The 26,543-nt window shown below is 36.3% G+C and overlaps 1 protein-coding gene across 1 annotated transcript in view; it reads left to right on the forward strand.

Moving 5' to 3' along the window:
• LOC113229770 (transcription factor collier) overlaps positions 1–26,543 on the forward strand; it is a 74,603-nt gene that overhangs the window by 44,477 nt on the left and 3,583 nt on the right. The window contains exons 7-9 of the mRNA XM_026463453.1: positions 16,801–16,907; positions 19,748–19,829; positions 24,902–25,046. Coding sequence (XP_026319238.1) covers positions 16,801–16,907; positions 19,748–19,829; positions 24,902–25,046 — 334 coding nt within the window. The remainder of the gene's footprint in view (positions 1–16,800; positions 16,908–19,747; positions 19,830–24,901; positions 25,047–26,543) is intronic.

Here is a 26,543-nt window from a genome sequence, read left to right on the forward strand (position 1 = left end):
GAAAACATTTGTTTTCATCTTACATTTATTGTCAATAAGGCTACTTTATATACCGTGTATTATGCGCTTGCTGAATCTATTTTCGCGTATGGTTTAAGTAGTTATGGGAGTTCGTTTACATCTTACTTAGAGCAAATTAAGCAACTAGAATAAGGTAGTTGGAGTTGTTGGTGGATAAAAATGTAAAGGAAAAATGGGACAAAAATTATGTGAAATCATTCTCGATTTATAATGTATTGCCACTTCAAGAAAAATTCAAACTTTTTTTAGCTTTGGAGGAATACAGAAGAGATGAGTTCAAGAATTGTGCAGAACATTCTTATACCACTGGATCTGTTAACAATAAAGAATATATTGTATCTAGAACCATAAATTATCTTGATCAAAGAACTAGAAATTATTTAATACCTGTCATATGTAATGATCTGAATGTTGACGAAAATAATTTATCTAAATTAACATTTAAAAAGAAAGCGAAAAAGAAATTGTGCACGAATCTCACATGACTAAGCTTTGTACTATTGATTCTGATATATTTATGTGAGTGTATTTTGTGACGTACGATAGGTAAGGTAGGTATATATATTATGATGATGATGACAGCGTGTCTCCGCCAATAAACTGCTCTGCAGTTAGACGGGCTTTAAATTTGTAGCCAAGTTTATTTTGTGTAATAATGATTTATTTATTTATGTTGTCTTATTTAATATACTACAGTTTGTTAGGTATGGATTTAATCTATGGATTTTAGCTCAGACTAAAAATTGTTATACCTATCAATTAGAGTACTGCAGCGCAACTAATTCTCAGACGAACAAAATTACCTGTGACTGTAAATGTTTTGCCAGTATTCCTTCTTTACCCAACTTTCTAATAAGAAAATATTCTACGTTAATGTCCGAAAACATGCAATGCATTCCAATAATGCTGACATTTGTAAGCGTGAGTGTACTCCAATATAATAACTCAGCGGGACCCTCTTGCAGAGATGATACAGGGGCCGATGCAACTATATTTATATTCCTTGATCGGAAAACCTAGTCCAGTACTGACTAATATTTAGAGGTCCATAATAAGTAAGGTTATTTATTAGTGGACATTTTGAACAATAAATTATTTAGGCTGATAATTTATATATAAAATTAAAAGTTGTGTGGAGTGAAGAAACAAACTTTTAGTAGCAGTAGAGCCCCTTGTAAAAGAGTTCTTCCAGGGAAGTACTGCCACTTTACCTATTTCTGTAGCCAAGCAGTAATTTGCATTACTACTGCGTTCCGGTTTCGAAGAGTACGGGTGCTCATAAAATTACAGGCACATGGGACTTGCCAACTTATGTCTCAGGGTGTCGGGCACCTCAGAGCTTTGTGGTTTAAAGCTTTAAGTGGCACTGCGACTATTATGGACAGGCGTGTCGCTTACCACCAGGCGTACGACTTATTCGTCTCGTTACTTAGTATTATAAAAAAACTTTCATAAATGTTTATCACTAATTACATGTTTCTTATCACGGTATGAGATCATTTTATTTTCGCGATATTTCGGAGCTTAGTCAACCCGTGACCATGGAGGATATAAGCGTTCCGGAATATCGATAAATTAAAAGAACTCATATCGTGGTAAGGAATCTGTAACTAGTGATAATCACTTTGTGAATAACCACGATAGGCTTATAATTTAAACTTTTATAAGTTTTAACAGATGACGCTACAGCAAAAACCCGGTTTTGAAAGGTGTTGGTAAAATTACAGGCTCATAACGAACGAACGAATCAACGTTATAACTTGGACCTTTTCAAGGCGAGAGTGCATAGGCTTTATTTAGGTATGCATGCTACATCGACGACCTCATTGTCACTTTCCACCAGGTGAGATGGAGGTCAAATGCGCATTTATTGGTTATGAAAAATAAAAAAAGGACTTGTTAACTTATGTCTCTGGGTGACGGGCACTGTGGTAGTGCCCCTCAAACTTTAATATAATATAATAAATAGTATAATTATTACGACTATAAAATGACATGCATTTTACATATTATATAGTTAAATCAATTAGAATCAAAAGAAGTAGAGCTCCTTGTTAATGAGTTCGTCCAGTGAAGTACTGCTCACATTGCTGCGTTCCGGTTTAGAAGGGTAGGCGTGTTGGTGCAATTACAGACACATGGAACTTGTCAACTTGTGCCTCAGTCGCAGTTCCCCACAAATCTCGCGATTTAAAGCTCTGAGTGGGACTACAACTAATATAGACAGGCATGCCGCTTGTCGCCAACGCAGGACTTCTTCGTTCGAACTTGATATCATAAAAAAACCGTTTAAACCCAGTACAAGGATCCGCTACATGCACATACAGAAATTCATAAGATCTACTGGATTCATAGCTCAGTTGGAGAGGTACCCACGTTGAGGCAACAGGTGCTGGTTCGATTAATCACAATAATGTACTAGTGGAGTATTTTCCCAGAAAATAGATGAATATTAATGGTAGTAAAAATATGATATTCAATAATATATAAAATTGTTAAAGTATTTACCATACCAATCAGAACAGATTTTCATTATTATATTAAACTGCCTCAGTGGCCGAACGTATACCATGCCAAACTGCCACGCAGAGGCCCCTGGTTCGATTCCCGGGCCGGGAGAAATATTTGTATGGCCTACATTTATTTCTCTCGTGAGTTTGGGTGTAATTTGTGGTTGCCTATATGTGTGTCTATGATACTCGCGACATAGGGTCTCTCTAGTGCGGGCCTATGTTGAGTGTGCGCGTTATTACGTTATAATGTTGCATACGGCTGCGAGTGGAGCGTGAACGGAGCCTACGTTAAAAAACCGACTGCTCTATCGCCGCACCCGGGGCGGCTCACCTAAGGCACTAGCCTTACAGAGAACCGGAAGAAGTGCGTGCAACCGTGCTGATCCGGGGTTAGGACCTGACCTAGATGGTCCTTGTGCAAGTTCGCTTGCACAGGTCATAGTGCCCTTCCCGTATAGCGAAGAGGTTGATAGGGAGGATCACTATAAACAAAACTTATGTGGAATGATATGGGACTGCTCTGTCGCCGCGGCAAGGTGCGCAAGATACGTATATACTATTATTCAATAGTCGTAGTACAGTCAAGAATACATCAAGCTAGCTTGCCAGTTTGGATTGTTCTTATCGTCAACTTATTATATTGGGAACTGGAGAGACGCCATCTTTCGGAAGTCGGGAAAGAAGCTTGCGTTACAGCTCCGCCACCAATGAGGAGATTTAGTAGTCGACTCAGAGTCGACGGCTCAAACAGCGGTAGCAACCGTTAGTTGAGCAGAGCGCGATGGGAAGTGAGCGTACCGTGCACCCGGGGCGGCTCATCTAAGGCACTAGCCTTCTGAGAACCAGATGAAGTCCGTGCAAATGAGCTGATCTGGGGTTAGAACCTGACTTAGATGGTCCCTGCGGGCTTGCTCGCACAGGTTATAGTGCCCTTCCCGCATAACCAAGAGGTTAATGGGTCACTGTAAACAAAACTTATGTAGAAAGACATGGGGCTGTTCTTATCGTGAGCAACGTAGAGTTGAATTTAAATCATAAGATACCAAAGTTATACATACACTAAGGGACGATGTCACTCTACGTTGTAGTACGATCATACACTCTCCAACACATCGTTAGCTATAAACCGAACCGCAATGGCGTATGAAAATACGCGGCCGCGAATTTCCCAATAATAAATTATACTCCTTGTCCGCTTACCTCGGGTTAACCGGCTTTTATAAACTACCCGGGTAATTTATAACTATTACCCGGCCGAATACGATCACGTGATATCACTTTATAGCTTATTCATCCGGTAAATATGAGCCAGCCTGTAATATGTAACCATATATACATATAAACATCGTTTTGATGGGATGTTATTCTGATAGTGCCGTTGAAGCATTTTTCTATTTTATTCATGGAATATTCAAACACTATTATAAAGAGATGTGTTTAGTTTAAAAATAACAGTAATATAATAATGATAATATAATATTTCTTCAGAATAAAACGTTACGTAATATAAGTACAAAATGTACATAATAAAAGTAACAGTACTAATCGTAACACAAACGGTATTTCAAAATCGAAAATGTACTCTCCTTCTAGTGGCATTGTTATATGGAAACAAAAGCACGTCAGAGAATGAATTTTATACTTTGGAACGTTTTAAGGTAAGCGTCATAGAGTAGAATTTAATGTGTCAAGCTTAACGTGCTCTTGACCCTGTCCACGATACAAATAATATTTTATCAATCGTTTAAGAGGTCAAAAGAAAATAATAATTATTTAAATGTATTGTAACTTGTGTTATAATTCTCTTACTCGTTGTTGAGTTGCCTGTAGAAAGTCTTCCTTTTCTTCATAAGAGTATTTGAAAATCCGTGTATTTGCCGTTTTTTTTATTTTTTTTTTATTTTTTTAAACGAACGTTCTGAAGAGTAAAGCAATTTTTAGTTGAAGAACTTTTATGGATAACTCTCTGGGGAATAATTTGTTGTCGTGTTTGCTTTAAAAAATATTACATTAAAATAAATATATTTAAAGTTGCGCTATATCCATACAATACTTTCGTATACTGACATAGTACAGCTCGAAAACAAACAACGTAGGCAATTCTAGTTATTACACCGAAATCTCTCGGTAGGAAATACAAAAACAATTCCGTTTCTATTACATTCCGTTTCTCCTATCCGAAACTACACTTAGCGAAACCAAGACACGAGTCGAAAACAGACTATCTCACCGGGTGCTTAATGTAATCGCGCTCGATATCCTTTGTTCACTTTCAGACTCATTAAAAAGGCGATGCAATTTAATGAGTTGATAGTGTGCGTTAACCCCTCGCTACGTTTGCAAATACTGTTTTTCAGCCAGTGTAAAGTGAACTGTAAGGGTATTATCGGAGGTGGTATTTTCCGTTGCGGTGTTAGAGGTCGTATTGGTATGTAGGGGTCGAAGATTAGTGGCCCACGCCTACCCGGCGGAGCGCTGAGCGGCTGATGGCGCCCCAGAGTGTAGTTACAATTAGAGCAGTGCCCACAATGAAGTGATGCCCGCGTTATGTGGCCCCTTGTCTTTGTATGTTGATTGCGCCCGAAAGAGGACGAGCTGAATGTGTATATTTGTGTTATTAGCAACTCCTAGCTGGTACATGGACTGATACACCTAATACGTGGTTATCGCTGTAATACTACTGCAATATCCCATTCTAAGGTTTTTATGTTTATTAGGTGTATCTTTTGAAGCGCGACTGTAAAATTATATTTCACATATTACTATGTATCCCCGTACAAAATATGCAATCAGCTAACTTCTATAAGAGTTGATCTTGTTTCTTGCCACAGAAAAATTGTGCAATCGAACATAATTCGTAGATGAAATAATCCCTTAGACTCTGTAAATACTTTATTTTCCTGGTCTCAAACTAGGGAATTCCCTATAGAATATAGAGTACCGGAGCAACGGAATTGTGGGGCACTTCCCAGAACACCTAGACCAAAAGTTCATTCCTAAACTGTTACTACCGGGAATCGAACCTGGGAAGTTTGCATCCAATGTCCACATTGTAAATCTATAGGCCACCGAGGTCGTCTATTATATCACTTTAAGTAATTTTTAAAGTGCAACCAATACCTATTGAAACAAAATAATACTAAAATTCAGCATTTAGAGTAAAGGCGCTTACAGCCCGCGAGCGATTGCTTCCAGTCAATAGTAGTCAAGTAGGTATATTGTCAATTGGAAACTACTCCGCGCAGAGCACAAGCGCTTTTAGATTTGAAAGAGTACATAGTACAGTATATCCTAATCTTTAACATAAATAGAATAATCGAAGTCGATATAAGTTATCCTTATATAAAATATAAATAAGTGAAACCCGAAAGTACTGTTATTGTCAAAACATTTGTTAAAAACAAAATATTGCACCCTTATTACCTTCCTGCCTACAAAAGTGTGATTTACAGTGGTGTTAACTTTCGACTGCCTTTCGGAAACAAATTTATTTTCGTTCTAGAAAATAATAAGATGTAAGTCGTAAGTAATATTGAATTATCGACTTCTTAGGTTTTCTTGATTGCTTATACATTGGTAGTGAAACTGTATTGGTTTGTTTGAAAAAACAAAAATACGCGATTTAGATTTTAATAATTGTAAATTTTTCATTGAAAAAAAAAACCGACCTCAAAAATTTGCTTCTCAGCTTATTTCGATTTTCCTTCCGACCTTCAATCTGTAATTCCTGTTATGTGTAGATGGTTTCTTCGGCAGTATACGCTTTTGCGATTTCGTGTAGAAATATACACATGAAAATAGATGAAATTATTATTATTAATAATAATAATAATAATAATAACACACACACACTCAACATAGCCCCGCACTAGGGAAACCCTGTGTCGCGGGTGCCATGGACACACATATAGATAACCACAAATTATGAGGGCATTGATCGCAAAGAAACAACTACGGCTCGTTTATCTAAACTGCCTCTGTGGCCTAACGGTTACCATGCCGGACTGCCACGCAGAGGTCCTGGGTTCGATTCTCAGGCTGGGAGAAATATGTGTATGGCTTACATTTATTTCTCTCGTGAGTTTGGGTGTAATTTGTCGTTGTCTATGTGTGTGTCCATGGCACCCGCGACACAGGGTTTCTCTAGTGCGGGGCGATGTTGAGTGAATGAATGAAAGAATGGTCTGTTATAGTTGTAGCAGATATAAGGTAGCTACGGATCACTCGACGACTGGATCATGAAACTTATCAACAATTTTCTATGGTGGTTTCTTTTTTACTTGTCACTGTAACTCTGTCAGTTAAGCCATTTTGCTATTATCATTAAGAATCAATTTTTCAACTCATATAATGATGTGATCCAAAACTTCTTCATCTCTCTTCGAGGGTTGACAGTTCCAATAAATCGTGTGGTAGTAACTGTATGGTATGTTGCTAATTCCTCCATAGTTTGCGATGTGTCTAGTGCAATAATAACCCGCAAATTATCTTCATTAACCTAAATTTCTAAGTCGAAAATTCACTGTTCTTTAATTGTATCCACTACATACACGTTTTAAAAGTTTAAAAACATTTGAGTTGCATCGGTGCCACGTTGGCACTCGTATTCCAAAATTATACAAATATTAGCAGTACCTATCAAGTCAAGTTTTATATTGATATGGCTCCGTTGTTTTGAGGGACGATTCCGCCAACGTCAGGGTTCGAGGACTCAGTGCGATCTATGTTTGATATCAAAGCGAATGCAAAAGTTACCAAAATGAAAACAAATGAATGCTGATACAACTAGTTTATCAGAAAAAGTTTACAATTTGAATCTTACACTAAAAAAAGACTTAAAAAGACTTTTTGTAACTTACACTAAAAATACTTTATTTTATATCAAAATGGCGAGAACTTTGAAACGGCAATTTCATACTTTACCCCCGGTATTATTAAGTTAAAATATTCAGCGCCGAATAAGTCACACTGTTTGTAGAAATAGTCTGGAAATGGAAATCAGGTAAAGCAACGCGATTGGTAATTTCAATGATACGTTGAAATTGATCAAATTGAATCCGAATTTAATGTTATAAATGCGAAAGTAACTCTGTCTGTTACGTTTTTGCGCATAAACCGCTGAATCAAATTTGATGAATTTTGGTGTAGCGATAGGTGGGACTTAGGAGAAGGACATAGGCTACTTTTGTCAGAAAAATAAATCTTAAAAGGGGGTGAAATACGGGATAAAATTTGTATGGAGAACCAATAATTTCTCAAGTAAGTCGTACAGTAGGCTACTCGAAGTAAGTATTCTACACAGACAGAAGACTTGGGCACCAATTATTTTCTACGTATTCCTGTATACCGACGGGTGTGAAGTCACCCTGTGTAAATTGTAATAATAAAACTGTACACACAACACTAAAATGCAGTTAGTATCTCCAATTTCACCATATACTACCAGGAGGGCTATGAAAAGGCGAGGTTTTATCGCGTTGCCATGGCAACTGGGATGCTGCGTCGCCCGCGATACCCTGTCCTCCTTTACTCACTACCACGAAAAACTGCGCTTTATGTTTACCGTTTGATGTACATGTCCAGCTGTGATATTTGTGTGGATTATTGTTGATTACGTTTGGAAGTATTCCGTTGTTTTAGTATTGATTGTAATGAATATCATGATGTTTTATTAAGTAGCAGTAGAGCTCCTTGTGAAAGAGTTCGTCTAGGGAAGCCATGCCACCTTACTTATTTCTGCCGCCAAAAAGTAATGTGAGCATTTCTGCGTTCCGGTTTCGAAGGGTCTGAGTGCTGGTGAAGTTACAGGTACATGGGACTTGTTAACTTATGTCTCAGAGCGTTGGGCGCAGTGGCAGTGCCCCTCAGATCTTTATGATTTAAATTCTGAGTGGCACTGCAACCGTTATGGACAGACGTATCGCCTACTATTAGGCACACGGTTTCGTTCGTCCAGTTACTTAGTATTATATTTTTTTTTTTGTGAAATTACTGTCCACTAATTTGTCATAATTATTAATAAGAAGACTCTAACCTGTGAAAAAACTTACATAGATTTCTCACAGATGGCGCTACGGCAAAAAATCCATTGAATCGAAAAACAAATATCTGTAACAAACGCATAGACAAATTCGTAAGGTTTACTGTTCCGATCTGTAGCTTAAGTGTCGATACTATCTCAGCTCGAATCAAACATTTTCCCATTTTTTTGGGTCGAGCGGCAGGAATCTGGCTTTTATTTCAGAATTTATTTTTTTATAAACGAAATTAAAGCTATTTGAAAAATGTGTGTCGTATAGTATACGTGTTTCATTTAGTTCAGTTGATATACAAAAAATAATTGGTATCTATAGGTAAAGTAAAAAGTAAAATTTCGAAGTAAGTTTGTGTTTTTTTTTCTAGCGTGATATTTTTAGGAACCCTGTATACACACCATATAGTAATCAATGTATATCCTCAATTCTACTATATATTTTTTCCAAAATGATTCAACACCTTTCACTGTTATGCGGAATCAACAAAAGTCATTTGAGTTTATATAGACTCTTAAATGGTAGAGGTAGCCCTGGTATGGCACAAACGCAGGTTCGTGTCTTGTCAGATTGAAAGAACTTTCTTTGTGCTCGATCTTTAATAAAAAAATAAATAATAATAATAATAATAACACCCACACTCATAGCCCCACACTAGGAAAACCCTGTATCGCGGGTACCATGGGCTTACACATAGACAACAACCACAAATTATACCCAAACTCACGAGTGAAATAAATGTAGGCCATGCATATATTTTCATCCGGCCCGGGAATCGAACCCGGAACCTCTGCGTGGCAGTCCAGTATGATAACCGTTCGACCACAGAGGTAGTTAAAGGCTGTCTTTGTATTCATAGTTATTATATTGTTGTTGATGACCTCGGTGGCCCAACGGTTTGCACTATGGTCGCTGGACGAGGTGATCACGGATTCGATTCCCGGTAGGACCAATTTGGAAATAGAACTTTTTCATTTATATTTAAGTTTTCACGATTATTACAAATAGGAACAGGTGTCAACCGTGGCCATGGGTCACGTGGAAACGTGGAAAGGGTCCGAAACGTTGATTTGTTTGAAAAAAAAAAAATTGTTTCATTTTCCGATTTGGTTTTAATCTGGGTGTTTCTGAATATACTGTGAAGTGAATTACGCTACTCTGGCACTCATAGTATAGGGAATTCCCTAGTTTGAGACCAGGTAGTTGGTATTATTCTAAAAAAATAATTACAAAAAATCACACATTAAATTGAATTGTTACACATCTATGTAACACTTCAATTTAATGTATAGACGTGATACTGGTAAAATTAGTACGTCAATATTTATAAAATAAAGAAGTTAAATTATCACTTATGGACTTATTATCACTTATTATATAATGTGAAATATTTGAAGATAGTATGAATGTAAATGTAAATATTTTAATCATCGCTTTTGCTCATGCACGTGTTGGTTTGGTAAATGGAGTGTGTTCCCAACCATTACGAGCTGTGGCAGAATGTCAACAAGGTCAATGTACTTTATAGTTCTCTGTATTTGGTTTATTATTAATTCGTATTTTTTTTTTATATTATCTACCTATTGCAATTTAAATAAAGCAATTCAAGGTATTTTTGAATTTTTTGAATAATTCAAAATACCAGAAAATATTGGAACTGAAGCTATTATTTGTTTGGATTTAAATCGCGTACATTTGTTTTTTCAAAGAAACCAATGTTTCGGACTCTTTACATGTCCTATGGTCCCGAATAACGGCAAAAACAAAAATACGGGATTTAGAGCCGTAAAATTATTCTATTCCTTAATTCCTTGGATTTATTAATCAGTATCGGAATAAGTTCATCCAAGCTTCTTTCGATTTGGAACTTTAGCGCACCTAATAATATCGCCCTTTAGAAAGTACAAAGGTTAATAAAATATTTTTAACAACAAATGTAGGCGAAATTGGAAAACGAAATTATTTTCAATGTGTAATAATAATGAAAACCCAATAACTCTACAAGAGAATTATCCTTAATCACTTTTTGCTTTTTCTACAAAATTATATTACCGAAGAAATCTTACACTACAAAAGCGTGGTATACTGAAATAAAATCTTTCGTATAACCCCTCTAGCAATCTCTGCATTCAATCCTTTCTATTGGTGAAGGCAAAAATACCGCGGAATAACGCCGTTCGACCAAGAATAGGTAACACGAAATATTTACTTTGCTACAAAGCTAAGAGGTCCTTTACGATGTACCTTATTAAAATAAACACAGAGTTTATTCATTCATAAATACGTTTACGTAGGATTGCATTTGCAATTTCGATTAAGATACCTTAAATGGTATACTTAGCAATGTTAATATTATAAGGCAAAAATCCAAACTACGATCTCCATGTTTTAAAAACTTTGTAAATAAAACCAACGGCATCGAGAGTCGAAGTGGTTGTTTATTATATAATATTTGAGAAGCTAACTTTCGAAAATTGTTCCAAAAGGTCTTATTTTCTAATGCTTAAAAGTATTATCACATTAACAAATGATATCATGAAGAGCTACGCATTGGTAAGGTGAAGTATATTGTTAAATGTACAATATATATTTAAATGCATCACAATAGAAGGCGAGATTGTTCACCCTGTTTACATTCGAGGAGTTAACCCTTAGATTTGGTGCAGGTTGAAATATTAACGCCTGATATAGGCACACGCGGAAAAACAAAGTCGAAACCTGGGCTGTTGCGGCCCGTCGCATGTAACCAAAGATTAAATGATAGAGGATTTAATAAACGTTATGGTCAGTTTCAGTTCTTTTGCAGAGCTGGGAATATGTCCAGGGAATAGACATTAATACTTTGGTATTATGATCTAAAATTTCTCAAAGCAGAATGTTTTTTTCGGTCACACTTTTTATAGAATCCTGGCGGAATACTAACGTCGTGGCCAACCACGGAATGTATGCTGAACTAGCGCCTTTTACTGTAGTGATTTCCACAACGACCTACTTTAATTATTTCTACATAAATTGTTTGTTAGTTGCTCCTATTTTTTGTTATTTTTAAGGCGCAAAAGTTTATAGCGATAGATTTTTAAGTTGTCATGGAAGTGAATAAAGTTTTTGGCTATCAAGCTTTGCATTAGTACTCTTACTTCAGCTTCTCCTTCTTGAGATTGTGATAATGAGTTTAATGAATATAGAAGTATAGTTAAGTAAGTATATCCAAAAACTTATTCCCTTTGGAAATAAAACAATTTTTTTTAGATCTAAATCGGATATATTTGTTTTATCAAACACTAACATTTCGGCTCTTTACAGATAAATGGTCATGGTCACGGTTGACACTTGTTCCCTATCAAAGAGTTGCTTGTTATGTGGTTATTACTTGTCTAAAGAATTGTGTATCAAGTTAACACAATCAAGGAGTGGAAATCAAATAAATAGTTTCAAAATCGGTCACGTACTTTTATAAGATAACCTAATAGATACTTCTATGGTGATTAAAATATGATATTTAAAATACTTAAGAGACAATCTCGTTTTAATTAACAATGCCAGTATTATAAGACAGAATTCCAAATTACGATATATATATTTGAAAAAAAAAAATGTAACTGAAAACAACGATAATAATATAGTCGAATCTGACATGTTTATTCTATGTCGTCCGCATGGCGTGTCGGTATTGAGTGGCGGGGAGTCGGGCGTCGCGCGGGGAGTCGCTCAGCCCCGGGGACCGCCTCCCGAGGGAGCGCGCTCGGGTGCTCGGGGTGCGACGGCGGGGGAAAGGTTAAAAGGGAAAAGTTATAAGACCGCTTGTTGTCAGTGATCGTTCGATATTCGAATTCGTTCTTTTGGTTATTAATTCTTTTTTTATGTATAACTTTATTTAGATTTAGATATGCTGTTGCATTTTTATGGCTACTGAATAGAATGTAGAGCTTTGTCTGAAAGTCTTACCATAAAACAATAAAAACCACAAAGTTTTGCCTAAGACAGATGTACTTGTCTTTTAATTTATTGTCTTTGTATATTTTATCTATTTAAATTGTTTTTGATCTATTTTTGAATACGAAAAAGACCCTCAAAAATGTCCGATACACATAAACAGAGTAGGGCGGGTGGCGTGAGGCGGGGCGGAGGTGTTCAAGTGTTCTGACTTGAAAGAGGGCAGCCTACCTCCACCGCGACTTAATGCCGTAGTGGATTTTTTCATCGACTAGTGCGGGTGCCACAGACTTATACACACAGTCACGTAGACTTATATCTTTACTAACCGCCTACCTACTATAAAAGCCTATGATTTTACGACCACAGAAACAATTAACGTAAATACTTAAGTATAACGTAATGTGCAGATTCGATTTATGGAATGTCGTTGATTTGCATTAGGTAATAAAAGGAATAGCCAATGACATGAATTTATTGGCATAAAATTAATACGAGATCTTTCCGTAGTAGTAAAAAAATATGTTCCAAATACCAAAATCTATTACTAATATTATAAATGCGAAAGTAACTCTTTCTGTTACATTTTCACGCGGAACCAATATTGACGTATTTTGGTATAAAGATAGATGGTACAGTCAAGAGCACGTCCAGCTTGTCACTTTGTACATTGGACAGTTCTTATTACCCTGTATAGTGTCAAGTGCACGTTAAGCTTGACACTTAAGATTTAAACACAACTCTAAGCCGCTTACAATAAGAACGATTCAAAGTTCAAAGTATCAAGCTTGATGTGCTCTTGAGTGTACCTACCTAGGTGAAAGTTTATATGGAGAACCAATAAATTATGAAAATTAGTATAGTGCAGTAGGCTACTTGAAATACTTATTTTACGCAGACAAAGTCGCGGGCACCAGCTAATTCATATATAAATACGCACGTGGAACCAATGAATGCAACTATGAAGTCTCAAGAAGAAACATTTCGACTAAACTATAAGCACCACGTGCGCTTTGTGAACTCAAACGTACCCTCACGGCTAGGAGTTCCTCGCATGGGGGATGTATTACCCCCGCGAAATTCATCCCTTCGCAGGGGTAGTCTTTACGACGAAATACTTTCCTTTCTCGGTGATGCGATAGGTAAATTTCGTATAGGTAACTTTATTGGGAAGGTTTGATTTGGTCGTTGTGTTCAGCCGACGAACTGTGAGGTTAAAGGTTTTTAGTTATGTAGGAAGACAAAGTGTCCCCTTTTGTTTGATGTGATCATGATCTTTTGACTCTATTAGTGTGGGTCGCTTTCATTTTTAACCGACTTCAAAAAAGGAGCAGGTTCTCAATTTGACAACATTATTTTCCCAAACGAAAACTCTCGCTTTCTTTCGAACATTTCTTGCGAAAATCCGTACCTAATTCATCCCCCAGTAGATATACTAAATACGCTTTTTTAACGACTTAAACTATTGTAGCTGGAGAAGCATGTTTCAATCGTTGCTTCGAGGGGACACACTGTGTATGGTATTTGAGTCGTTTATGCCCTTTAAAAAAGCGTACCTAACTCAAGATGAATTAGGTACATAGAACTTATCTTTCCTTGGGAGATATACTGTAATACGAAAAGCCATGTACGCTACCATGTATTCCAATGCAACTAAAAATGTTTCAAGTCTCCAATCCGCATTAGGCCTGCATGGTGGACCTTAACCATCTCCTTAGAGGAAAACCGTTTCTAGCAGTGGGTGCTAACACTTTTGAAACATTTAGGAGGTAGGCACAACAACTCACGAACATTTTATTGCAATCAGAAGAATAACAATGGAATGCGTACAGGACAAACAAGCATCCATACATTTTTTTTAATGCATTTTAATTAAAAATAGTATTTTTCCGATCTAAACAGTGTATATTTATCTTTTCGGATTATTTATTTAACGTTTCGGATCCTTCACAGGTCCCATGGTTACTGCTGTTACCAGTTAATTAGATCCGAAAAGTAATTTTATTTCCAATGTGTAACAATGGCGAAAAGTTAAGAATCCGATATGTTTGAATGTAAGTCATTAGCAATAGGCTTCAAGTGATTTCGAAGTTTATTATCGTAGTAAACATTAGGATGCATGCAAACGATCGTAAATCGCTTGTAGAGTCAGATAAATTAACGGCTGTCGAGACGCTTTGCCGGTGTGAACATTTATCTATAGCAAAAATGTGACTTAGAAATTAAGAATACATGTGAATGAAATTGACAAATTTTTTCTTAATGCCGATAAACATCATTTCTTATAATAATGATTTTATTATATTGGAAGAAAATAATCGACACAGAACAAATTTAACAGAATGTTATTCGTTTTGTATGAAAAAAACTTTTTATTGAATTTTACCAACGTTTGATGTCCCGATTTTTATCTGCCCATACTATGAAATCATACGTATAAGAAACTGAGTCTATTATCACAAAAAAAAGTAATTCATTGTAGTCATTTTGTATGAAAAATATTTTATGAAATTTGACGAACTTCGGCTGTCCCGATTTTTTTCGTCCCATAAATGAAATGATCCCTTCACAAAAGCCAAGTTGATTAGCACTAAAAAAATTTTTGATTAATTTTATTCATTTTTATGGACAACTCACGCTTGACCAAAAAATTGACTATGCCAAAATTGTTTTCACAAAAAAACTTAATGGAAAAAACAGTTTTCTTCTATTTTCCATGGTTTCGGATTTCCTAATAATGTCCCCGTTAAAAAAAAACACTCTGTACATGGAACCAATTTTTAAGTATCATGTGTGCCTAAGTCCCAAATCTACTAACAAAAATTACGAAAATATGTGAGCAAAATAACCCCCTAGAGTATTTTACTATATCCACCTATAGCATAACCACAGGTAATTTTTATCCAAATCGCCCACTAAGTAATAAAACCTCTGTATCCTCATACATCGTATTTAGAACCTTTTGGTCATAATTTTGCTTCTCGACAAAGAAAACGGGGTACTGATATCCAAGGATTGTCCCTGTCAGCACACCCTCGCCAATATTAATGGTGCTGCTTAAAGATGGCCAGGGGTCGAAAATTCAAAGGTCGATGAACTTTATGGCTCTCTGGAATTTATGTGGTAATAAAATATTTCACGTAGGGAACATTTGGGTCAGGTAACAAAATTGTATTATTTTTGCTCATTACAATATGACATGTAATCAGATGTTTATTATGCACATTACATTTTTTTTTCTTACGTTAGTCATAGGGCTACGCCTTACGCCTGGAATATGCGACGATTGTTATTTGTAAGTGATATGGATTTAGATTTAAGTCTTACTCTATACCAAATACGTTGAATACTCAAGATGCATACCACTCCCATGGTGATAGGCAAATAAACTTATTGGCATGGGTTCATTAAGTCATTGTGTTCAGCCGATGAGTTGTGTTTGTCGAGACTTAAGTAATTGTATTTGTCACTGTAAATCACCACTTAACAGAGTGAAGTAAATTATGTTCTTAACTTTTGGATTGGAATACCAAAATATCTGATTGAAGTCATATGCATCTCTTGTAGAACCATAAACATTTCCGTAGTCATATGACAATTTTATCGCTGCAATCATTGACCTACCAAGGTCAATAGCTGTAATGTAAAATATGTAAATTTCATTAAAGAATAATTATATCAAGTTTCCTAGAAAATCCACATTCAGGGCCAAAGCTAGGTGTCGTTTGACAGCCGGTAAACTGCTAACTCGGAATATTGTGACATAAGGTGTTTAACATAAATAATACGGGAACAGATGCGCGGTGCCGCGGGCTCCACAAATACGTTCGCGCACCTCCTCCCCGGATAGCTTTTAATGTTGGCATAGAGCGGTTATTACCACCAGCATGCTATATACAGTAAGCCATATACATCCTCCTGCTGGAAATGGATTTCCTCTTAAAGAGACACGGAAATAAAACATTTTTTTTTCGGATCTAAATCGCGCATGTATGATTTTTTGAAATAAACCAACGTTTCAGGCTCTTGTAAGCCGTGATTATAAGGCCTGTAAGAACCCGAAATCTTATTTTTTCTAAAGAACTCGAATAATATGGATACGGATTGGATGAATATAGATATTATACAGATATAGACTTTACTATTCATTCTTTAAGTGATTCCCAATCAGAAAGTTTTTGTTATGTAAGTTTTAATGCTTTATTTCAAAGTTAAAACCTTGGTTAAATACAATAACATTAACATTGTATCTACGTGATTGTATATATGTAATACATTTTTAAATGTACTGGTATTTACAGTATTTCTTGTCCGAAGCCCTTATTGCGGGTGAAATACTAGCTCTATATGAATCCATGTCAGTTGGCACAGCAATATTCGGCGTGGCATCGCCGACGCCGCGAGCTATGTAAAATATTTCTGTCCAAGCATTCATCGTGATCGCTCGCACCATCCTACGCTGAACAATCCCAACTTTATTCTGCGCTCCATCCCCACTCTAACAGTAAATGGAAAAGGTTCACATTGCAGTGTCAAAATTGTCGAGATAAAATAGTAAAGTTCAGCTATTGTGCGTAATCGGATATGTCGATAGTTGGCCCGATAGACTTTTTGCTCAAAACTGTTTGATTCCATTTCACTGTTTTGACGTTGCGTTGAAAAATTTCTTTTTCCTTCAGTTGTTTTGGCGATATTAAAAATTTATACTGTTTGAAAATCTTGCATTGTAAGATGTTTGTAGTTATAGAACTAAAGTTTTAAATCCCTTGTTTCGTAAAAAAAGTGAAAGCAATTTAGCAGTTTAAAACTTTGAAAGTGAGCAAGTCTTCACTCCATTAAGAACAAACAAAAAAGTCGTATAACTTAACACTCTTATAATGGCCACGACAGCAAAAACTGGAAGATTCTTTGGAAGGGCGGAAAGTACAAATTCCGGAACATGGGAAACAAATTACGCCTAATGACGTTCCGATGCCGAGCGTTTAAAGTGGAAACAGATGCTAGCAGTGTGAAGTGTGAAACTTGTTTTGGTCTTAGTTATGATTGAAGGGGATTTGTAAATAAAAACAAAAAACGATTTAATTAAATTTTGAGGATATGTTTTGAAGTTTGGATTTTTTCTAATTTTGACAATCTATTGTATAACACGAAGTTGGCCACATCTTTTTATATCACACATAAAACAATAAACCACTAATATATATAGCCTAGCTAAATAGCCTAGTTGGAAAAAAGGTTGTCTCATACGTTGAAGGTTTGGTATCCGCCGTGGGGCCTGGATTTCTGATATTTATTGCATGCTGTAGCGCTCAAAGAAGTAAGTATATTATTGTCAAAGTCCAGGCTGTAAGCAATTGCTGAACGAGCATGAATAAGAAGCGAGAGCATGAAAATGATCACACAGTTGCTGTTTCCATCAAGGTTTATATAGAGCTTTTCTCAATAAATGCATGGAAACTTTATAAATAACTTTACAAATATATTATGAATATATGTAACTTTTTAAAACGGAATAAAAAGAGTTAAACACAAAACAAAAGGAGCAGACTATTTGGCTAGATGGTATTTTTGCCATGGTCAAATATTTAAAATGTAGTGCCTCCTTACCTAATTCTGGCGCCAAACAGTCATCATCAGCATTACTGTGTTCCGGTTTTGAAGGGCAAGGGTGCCGGTGAAAGTAGATGCACATGGGACTTGTCAACTTATGTCTCAGAGTGACGGGCACAGCGGCACTGTCCCTCAGATCTTTGCGATTTACATCTCTGAATGGCACTGCAACTGTTATGGACAGGCGTGTAGCTTACCATCAGGCGCACGACATGTTCGCCTCGTCAGTTGGTATTAAAAAAAAAATTACTTTGCGATACAAAATATATTTTTCGTATAGTGGAAAATTAATTTTTCATTTGGGTTTCGAGGACTAGGCCGGAAAGTAATTTGTTTGTGTGGCTTCTTATTGTATCGATGGCATATACTGTAGTGCTTGCCATCGTGGTGAAAGCTTTACCAATCCGCGTAAAATACTCGCCGATAATTGCCCGGGGTACGCTGGACGTAGTACTACAAGAGTATGGAGATGTACACGAAAGAAATTTCCCGGTACCATTCCTTTCTTGCATCCCATACGTAGTGTAATATGGCAAAAATCAAACACTCTTTGCGATATCTTTGTCCAATAGAAAAGCAAACATTACGAGCACGTTGAAGAAACGTATCATATTAAATGCCTCCGTGGCTGAACGGTTACCATGCTGAACTGTCACGCATAGGTCGCGGGTTCGATTCCCGGACCAGGAGAAATATTTGTATGGCCTACATTTATTTCTCTCGTGAGTTTTGGGTGTAATTGTGGTTGTCGACGTGTGTGTCCATGGCACCCGCTATACAGGGTTTCCCTAGCCCGGGGCTATGAATGTTTGTGTTGCTTTTGTTATATGAAAAGACAAGGTGAAATTACAGCCACATGGGACTTGTCAACGTATGTCTCAGGGTGACGGGCGCAGTGGCAGTGCCCCTTAGATCTGTGCGATCTAAAGCTCTGAGTGGCACTGCAACTGTTATGGACAGACGTATCGCCTACTATTAGGCACACGGTTTCGTTCGTCCAGTTACTTAGTATTATTTTTTTTTTTGTGAAATTACTGTCCACTAATTTGTCATAATTATTAATAAGAAGACTCTAACCTGTGAAAAAACTTACATAGATTTCTCACAGATGGCATGTAGCTTAGCATCAGGTGCACAACTTGTTCGTCTCGTCACTAGATATTTAAAAAAAAGGCAAATGTCGGAGAAAGTTCACAGAACTTACTAGTTGAGGTAGCATTAGATACTCATGGAATTCAATATCGGTTCAGGATGATGAGGTAAAGTACATAACCTATTTACCAAAGTAGGTAATTAATATTACTCCCTATAATGTTTTAAGTTTTTATTTAAAAAAATTACTGTTATTTAAGGACACCTAACTTTCACAATCAACAGAAACCAACAAAGCGTTCACAAAATTGCGTCTCTGTAAATAACAGTAAACAAAATTTCAACCATCAATAACCAATCCCATAGCAATTAATACAGCCAATATAAAGCTAATAGGGAACAGTCGTCGAATATAAACTGATTTATACGTCCGCGTCACTTACGCCCCATTATCACTTCACACGCATTTACGAGCAACTTGCATACATATTTCAAACTTTTAAACGCATCCTGTATAAATAAAAACAACGTTTTTGTTTGTTCCAGATTTTTTCTCAAATTCTTTCTTAAGTGCAATCAAAATTGTTTGAAGAATGCCGGCAATCCGAGGGATATGAGAAGGTTCCAGGTAAGTTTTCGATGATATTTCTGAATCTAAATAAAAAATAATAATTTAATTAGCAATTAAACTAATGTTTATATATTGAATATCATGTTGTCATAGTAAAACATATAATAGATATCATGGATTAATTATGAATATCGTGGTAAAAAGCTCCTTGTAAAAGAGTTCGTCGAGGTAAACACTGCCAACTTACCTATTTCTGCCGCCAAGCAGTAATGTGAGCATTACTGTATTTCGGTTTTGAAGGGTAAGTGTGCTGGTAAAATTACAGGCACATGGGGCTAGTCAACTTATGTCTCAGGATGACGGGCGCGGTGGCAGTGCCTCTCAGATCTTCGCGGTTGGAAGCACTGAGTGGCACTACAACTGTTATGGACAGGACCGCTTACAATCGGGCGCACGACTTGTCCGTCCCGTCACTTCACATTATAAATAATAATAATATATAATAACGCACACATTCAACATAGCCCCGCAATAACCTTGTGTCACAGGTGCCATGAACACACATAGACAACCACAAATTACACCCAAACTCATGAGAGAAATAAATGTAGGACATACAAATATTCCTCTGGCCCGGGAATCGAACCTGGGACCTCTGCGTGGCAGTCCGGCATGGGAACCGTTCGGTCACAGAGGCAGGCTACAAAAGCTCAGAACACTGCAACTGCCATTTTTTTATAGACAAGCGTGTCCCTTAACACCAAATTTGTTCGTCCTCACTTGGTATCATAAAAAAAAGTATTTTTTCTGAGAATACTGCCATTAGTTTGTTATTAATGATACAAAGACCGAATAGCATGAAGTAAAACTCCTTCGATCTGACTGTACCTACTCGAACCAATGTCTGTTGCTATGCCGGGGCCACCGCACTTAGCCAGTTAGCTAATGTTCGTATTTTCTTAAGACTGTATTTCCATCCGTAATCAAAAAAATCTCCTTTTACGTTTCTGCATTTCCGCGTTCCACTGCTGACAGGTATACTGTTCTGTGTACTAGAGTAGACGAAAAATTGCCGACCTCGGTACACGAGTCTGTCTGTGTCGTCATCGGGTTGTAGATCAAGTTATAAGATGTAGAGTTTGACTATTTTTCTTTTAATAATATTATATTATTTTATGATACCACACTACGGAATTTTTTTAAATAATAAAAGTTATGATATATGCAACTCTATTGATCTAAATCAATGTTTATGAATCATGATATATTAACAATCGAATCGGTAACTGTAAATAATGTTTGATTTACTAATTTAATGTCGATAACTTTCTTCCTAAACAGCAGCTCATGTAGTTGCGTTTCTGCTAAATAATAGGGGTTAAAGTATGAAATTTCCGATTTGTACTGAAAATCTAAATTGTTTATTTTTTAAATTTTTAACAAATTTATTTAATCAAAATAGTTGCCATTATTATCTATACATTGCTGCCATCTAATGGGAAGGTTATTAATGCCTTTGCGATAGAACTCCGACGATCTAGACTAAACAAACTGTGTGAAAGCATTTTGTACTGCCTCCTGGGAAGAAAACTTCTTGTCACGTAGATAATTGTCCAAATCACGAAAAAAATGGTAGTCCGTTGGAGCAAGGTCTGGTGAATACGGAGGATGACGAATGGTTTCTAACTGCAGTTCCTGAAGGGTCAAAATGGTTTCTCGTGCTGTGTGAGGTCTTGCGTTGTCGTGGAGCAATAATGGTGAAGATCGATTCATGAGTCGGGGCTGTTTTACTGCTAGTTTTGTCAACATGGTTCGGAGTTCGGCACAATAGACATCTGCCGTTATTGCTTGACCAGATCGGATAAAACTATAGTGAATAACACCATGCTGAGACCACCAAACAGTTACCATTACCTTTTTATTGGTAAGTTTTGCTTTAGGACACTGTTGTGGCATTTGACCTGGGGTCAGCCATTGGATTTTTCTTTTCCGGTTATCATAAAGAATCCACTTTTCATCACATGTTACAATTCGATCCAATATTCCTTCATTTCTGTACCGGTTCAACAAGGCAACACAAGTTTCAACACGCGTTTCTTTCTGCAGATCAGTCAAATCATGAGGCACCCATTTTTCGTATTTTTTTATTTTATTGATTTGACGCAAGTGAGTCAATATTGTGGGTAAGGTAACGTTAAACCATACCGCTAATTCCTGGGTAGTTTGACTAGGATCGGCTTCCACTATCTCTCTTAATTCATCGTTATTCACCTGTGTGGGCGGTCTTCCTCGTGGCTCGTTCTTTAAGTCGAAATTTCCATCACGAAAGCGTTTAAACCAAAATCGCACGGTGCGTTCATTAGTAGACCCCTCTCCAAACGCAGCATTGATATTGCGGACTGTTTCTGCCGCGTTAGTTCCGCGTCGGAACTCGTATTCAAAAATCACTCGAATTTTCGCAGTATCCATCTTTCTTGTCTAAATTGAATAACAAAAACAATTGAAAGTCGATATTCAAATGTTTCAAATTTAAAAAAAAAAAATCACAGAAACCATTTGAAAAAAGTTTCATTCGAAAACCTCAAACCATGAAGATTCTATGAAAATTCAAAGAACCTATTGCAATAAAACGGCAATTTCATACTTTAACCCCTAATATAATTCTGAATGTTTGGAAAATTAGTAATTCTCATACTAATTAAACCTTTAGTAAAATTAAATCTGGACATCAAATAACTTTTGTTAATCTACGTAGTATTAGCAGTAGAGCTCCTTATGAAAGGATTCATCCAAGGTAATAATGCCACCTTACCTATTTCTACCGTCAAGCAGTAATGCAAGCATTACTGCGTTCAGGTTTAGAATGGTAAGGGTACTTGTGAAATTATAGGCACATGGGACTTTTCAACTTATGTCTCAGGGTGATGGGCGCAGTGACGGTGCGCTTTGAGGTCCGGTGCTCTTTAAGCAGCACCGTAACTGTTATGGACTGGCGTGAAGCTTACCACCAGGCGCATGACTTGTTGGTTCCGTCGCTTCGTATCATAAAAAAAGAATACTAACCCTGCATGGGTTAGTATTCTTTTTTTATGATTACAAGTTAAAATAAATAAGATACTTATTAAAACTGCAAATACGAACGCTATGTAAATGTTTTCTTTTTTTTTGTAACAAATAAGCCTGACACTTATATACAATACATTCAGATATGACTCTGTTTATAATTACGCAATTTTAATTCAATTTTCTAAAACGCTATTTCCTGTCACTTACCTCATTCCGTCTGGTGTATCACCCTTAACTGAAGGAAGGGTTGCGTTCACGACTCTTGAATATTTGAAGCGCCTCCAATTTAGGGGAGGGATGAAATTAAATTTATTTATACGAGTTTATTTATTTACTTTCATCCGAACTATTCTTGCTCTGCTTTTTATTTAAAATTCAAAATAAATTTGTTGCCCTTTTGATTGAATTATATAATATAATAAAGACAAGATAAAATTCGTCAGAAAAAAGATTATAGAAAATTCTAGTTTTCTGTTCTAAGTGTGGTTTTCGTGTGGTATTCCTTGCGTCAAAACAAATTTTGAAGACTCTTTGTACTGATATATTCAATGTGTAATTAATTGCTTATATTATTACCGTGACTCATAAATTTAAACCAAGGATGTTTTGTTTGGTACTATGTAAAATTTTAGGCTTTACGTGACAGTAAATTGTTCACTTAATTCATACTTTAAAACAAAATAATGGCTTTTATGTACAAACACAATACACAGTAACTAATTAACGGCAGCCCTAATACAAGCTGAAAGTTGCATTCACACTCAACTTATGAGTACAAATTTACTTCCACAGTTGGCTAAGACATATTTGTCTTACGTGTTCTCTTGCCCGATCCACTCCAATATAGTACTTATTGTAATATACATATTGCCGACTTACGTGCGCACTAAGTGAATGTCAACATATGCGTGTAGTTATGTCTATATTTGGGCTTTCTGTGTGTCATTGAATAATTCAGTGGTCGCTTCCTAGCGTTCAAGGGTAAGAAAATATAGGTACAATATAAGTTTGTATTTATAGGTGGAGGAATCGAAATAGTGCATTCTCTATCGAATACTGTTTCGTGTGCATTTTGAGATGCCGTTCCCTTTACTGAACTATTCTTGTATAAGCGTATTTGAGTTTTCGCCAGGAAAGCTATTTTCAAAAATTCGTTTGAGAAATCTTGTAAATTGTATTTATACTTTGTAATATATAGTTTATTTAGATTCAATAGTTATTTTATAATAGTTATTATATTACTTGCTCTGCAAATAAAAATTCAATTCTTGTTACCAAAACGAAAAAAATATTTTAGAAAAATGGCAAAACAGAATGACACACAAATCCTTAAAAGCCACCCCCTAAAACGTAAGTACAGTTCTTTAAAAAAACGATCGCTCGCCCGCCTATCACACGGCCACCCACATCACTTACTCCATCACACATACGCACACACAATGCACTTCCTTGCATACCTATTGGAAGAGTTTCGTCCATTTCGGTCCCGAGACATTGGCTCCACCTCCCAAGGGACTCTCCCTTTCGATACTGTCAATGTGTGTGTCGGAATGCGGGAGTCAGTGTGAAATATAGGCGCGCGTAGCCGTAGAATAGAGGGTTTTATTTTTGGTGAGCGTACTTTGAAGCGTAGTCGATGATCTTGAACTTGGAGGGCTGTAAACAAAGCGACGCCATGAATTTTGGGTGACAGTTTCGGTTGGCTCAGGTCTCTTTCATTGCATATTTATAAGATTATTTCTGAATTTGGTAACAAGATTTTTTCTCTAGGTACCATGAGATTACAGAGATAGTGAAAATATGTTTATACAAAAAGTTTTATCTCCTTGTGATAGATAAAGGCTACATAAAATTTGCCATACTAGATGTGAAATAATTAAACCAGTCGCAAGCGCCAAACGTCTCCCAGTTCATTATAGAGGCTCAGTCTTCGTAGAATAAATTTAAAATAACATGAGCCACTCAATACTGTCGAAATTTTGTATTTGTTTTACTTTTTGTATATCACCTTTTATATGAGTAACAAAGATATATTCTTTTATGTCAACTCTCTTTTCTCTCAGGTGGTGATATCAACACAAGTAATGGTAGACGGTCCACTCCTCGCAATATCGGACAATATGTTCGTCCACAATAACAGCAAGCACGGCCGGCGCGCGAAGCGGTTAGACCCCACTGAAGGTATTGAAGCCGCTTCAGAGCCCACCTGTACGTTTGTTTTATTTTTTATTATTTTTATGATTTGTACGATTCGTACACATTCACCAGTAACTACATGCAATCATACAAATAAAAATGATAAACTACATTGAAATGTAGATTAAAGTTGTATTGTTTATTCCCTAAATGATTATCACTAATTGCAGGTTTGTTACCTTTTTTGTTATCTTTGTTATGACATTTTTATTTTCACGATATTTCAGAATGGTTACATGTTCCACGGTTTGACCATGGCTCTTAAAATACCTCATACCGTGGTAAGAAACCTGTATAATCAACATTGTAACGTTTGTTGTTTACTTAATAGATACTTTGCTTTTACCTGAACGGTAAAAAGAACCTTTATAATTAGAACTCATCTTCAACAAATCTTGACCTACGCGTATTTTAACAAATATTTTTCGATACATTTTTGTTTGACTAAACTAAAATTATTTGTAAACAAGTAAGCTTCTCGTATAAAATATCTCTTGAGAAATAGGCACCTTATGTGATTTAGAATTTTAATAACTCGTACATAACAGGTTGTAATAGAACATTAATGAGAAGTATTTGTGATAACAATTTTGGTTGATGACTGTACCACCTCAGTCAACCGTGACCATGGGACCTTTAAGGGCCCGAAACGTCGGTTTGTTTGAAAAAACAAATATACGCGATTTAAATCCGGAAAAATAGTTTCATTTCCGAAAACAATTTTGTTTAACTTATTTTTCTAATATTACCAAACGCAATATTCAAAACCGATCGTTATCAGTAAAATTTCTACAGCAGTCGATCGTAAAGGAATGTGCAGAAGTCATAATAATGGTACTTTGAAGACGTCGTTTGTATGCGTGGAATCACTGTAGACATTTCGCAAAGAACTTCTGCCGGGGTGCGATGCAGAGGGTTGAAATGGTGGATAATTTAGTGAGGAATTATGCTTGGTGTGAATTTTTTGGCATTTTTGTACCCAGTTTCATTGTACCATTATAGAAATACAGTACTTGTGCAACAAACAAATGTATCCTTATGTAGACTCACGGCGCGACACATGTTTGTTAACCGACTTCAAAAAAAGAGGAGGTTTTCAATTCAACTGAATTTTTTTGTGGGTACTCCGACAATTCTGACTAGGTTTTGATGATTCTTTTTTGTTCGAAAAGGAATTCCTTCAATAGTAGTGGTCCCATTCAAATTTCAAAAAATATTCCTCCTTTAAGCATGGGAAATTAGGGGTTTGGATTTCCAACCTACTTTCCGTTAACCGATTTCAATAAAACTTGGCCAATTGGTGTAATTCCACAAACTCTTGAGGTCGTTTTTTTTTAATAAAAAAGTTATAATTATTCCATTATTTCTTTTGTTTGCTTTTGAAAATGTTTGATTTATTCTTTCAACAAGTTTTTTTGTTCAATGCAGTTACATAAATCGAGTTCTTAGGTTTTCGCGATTGTTACACATAGGAAATGAAACTATTTTTCCGGATTTAGATTGCGTACA

This window comes from Hyposmocoma kahamanoa, unplaced genomic scaffold, assembly GCF_003589595.1.
Source record: "Hyposmocoma kahamanoa isolate Upper Pololo Valley unplaced genomic scaffold, ASM358959v1 62, whole genome shotgun sequence".
NCBI lineage: Eukaryota > Metazoa > Arthropoda > Insecta > Lepidoptera > Cosmopterigidae > Hyposmocoma > Hyposmocoma kahamanoa.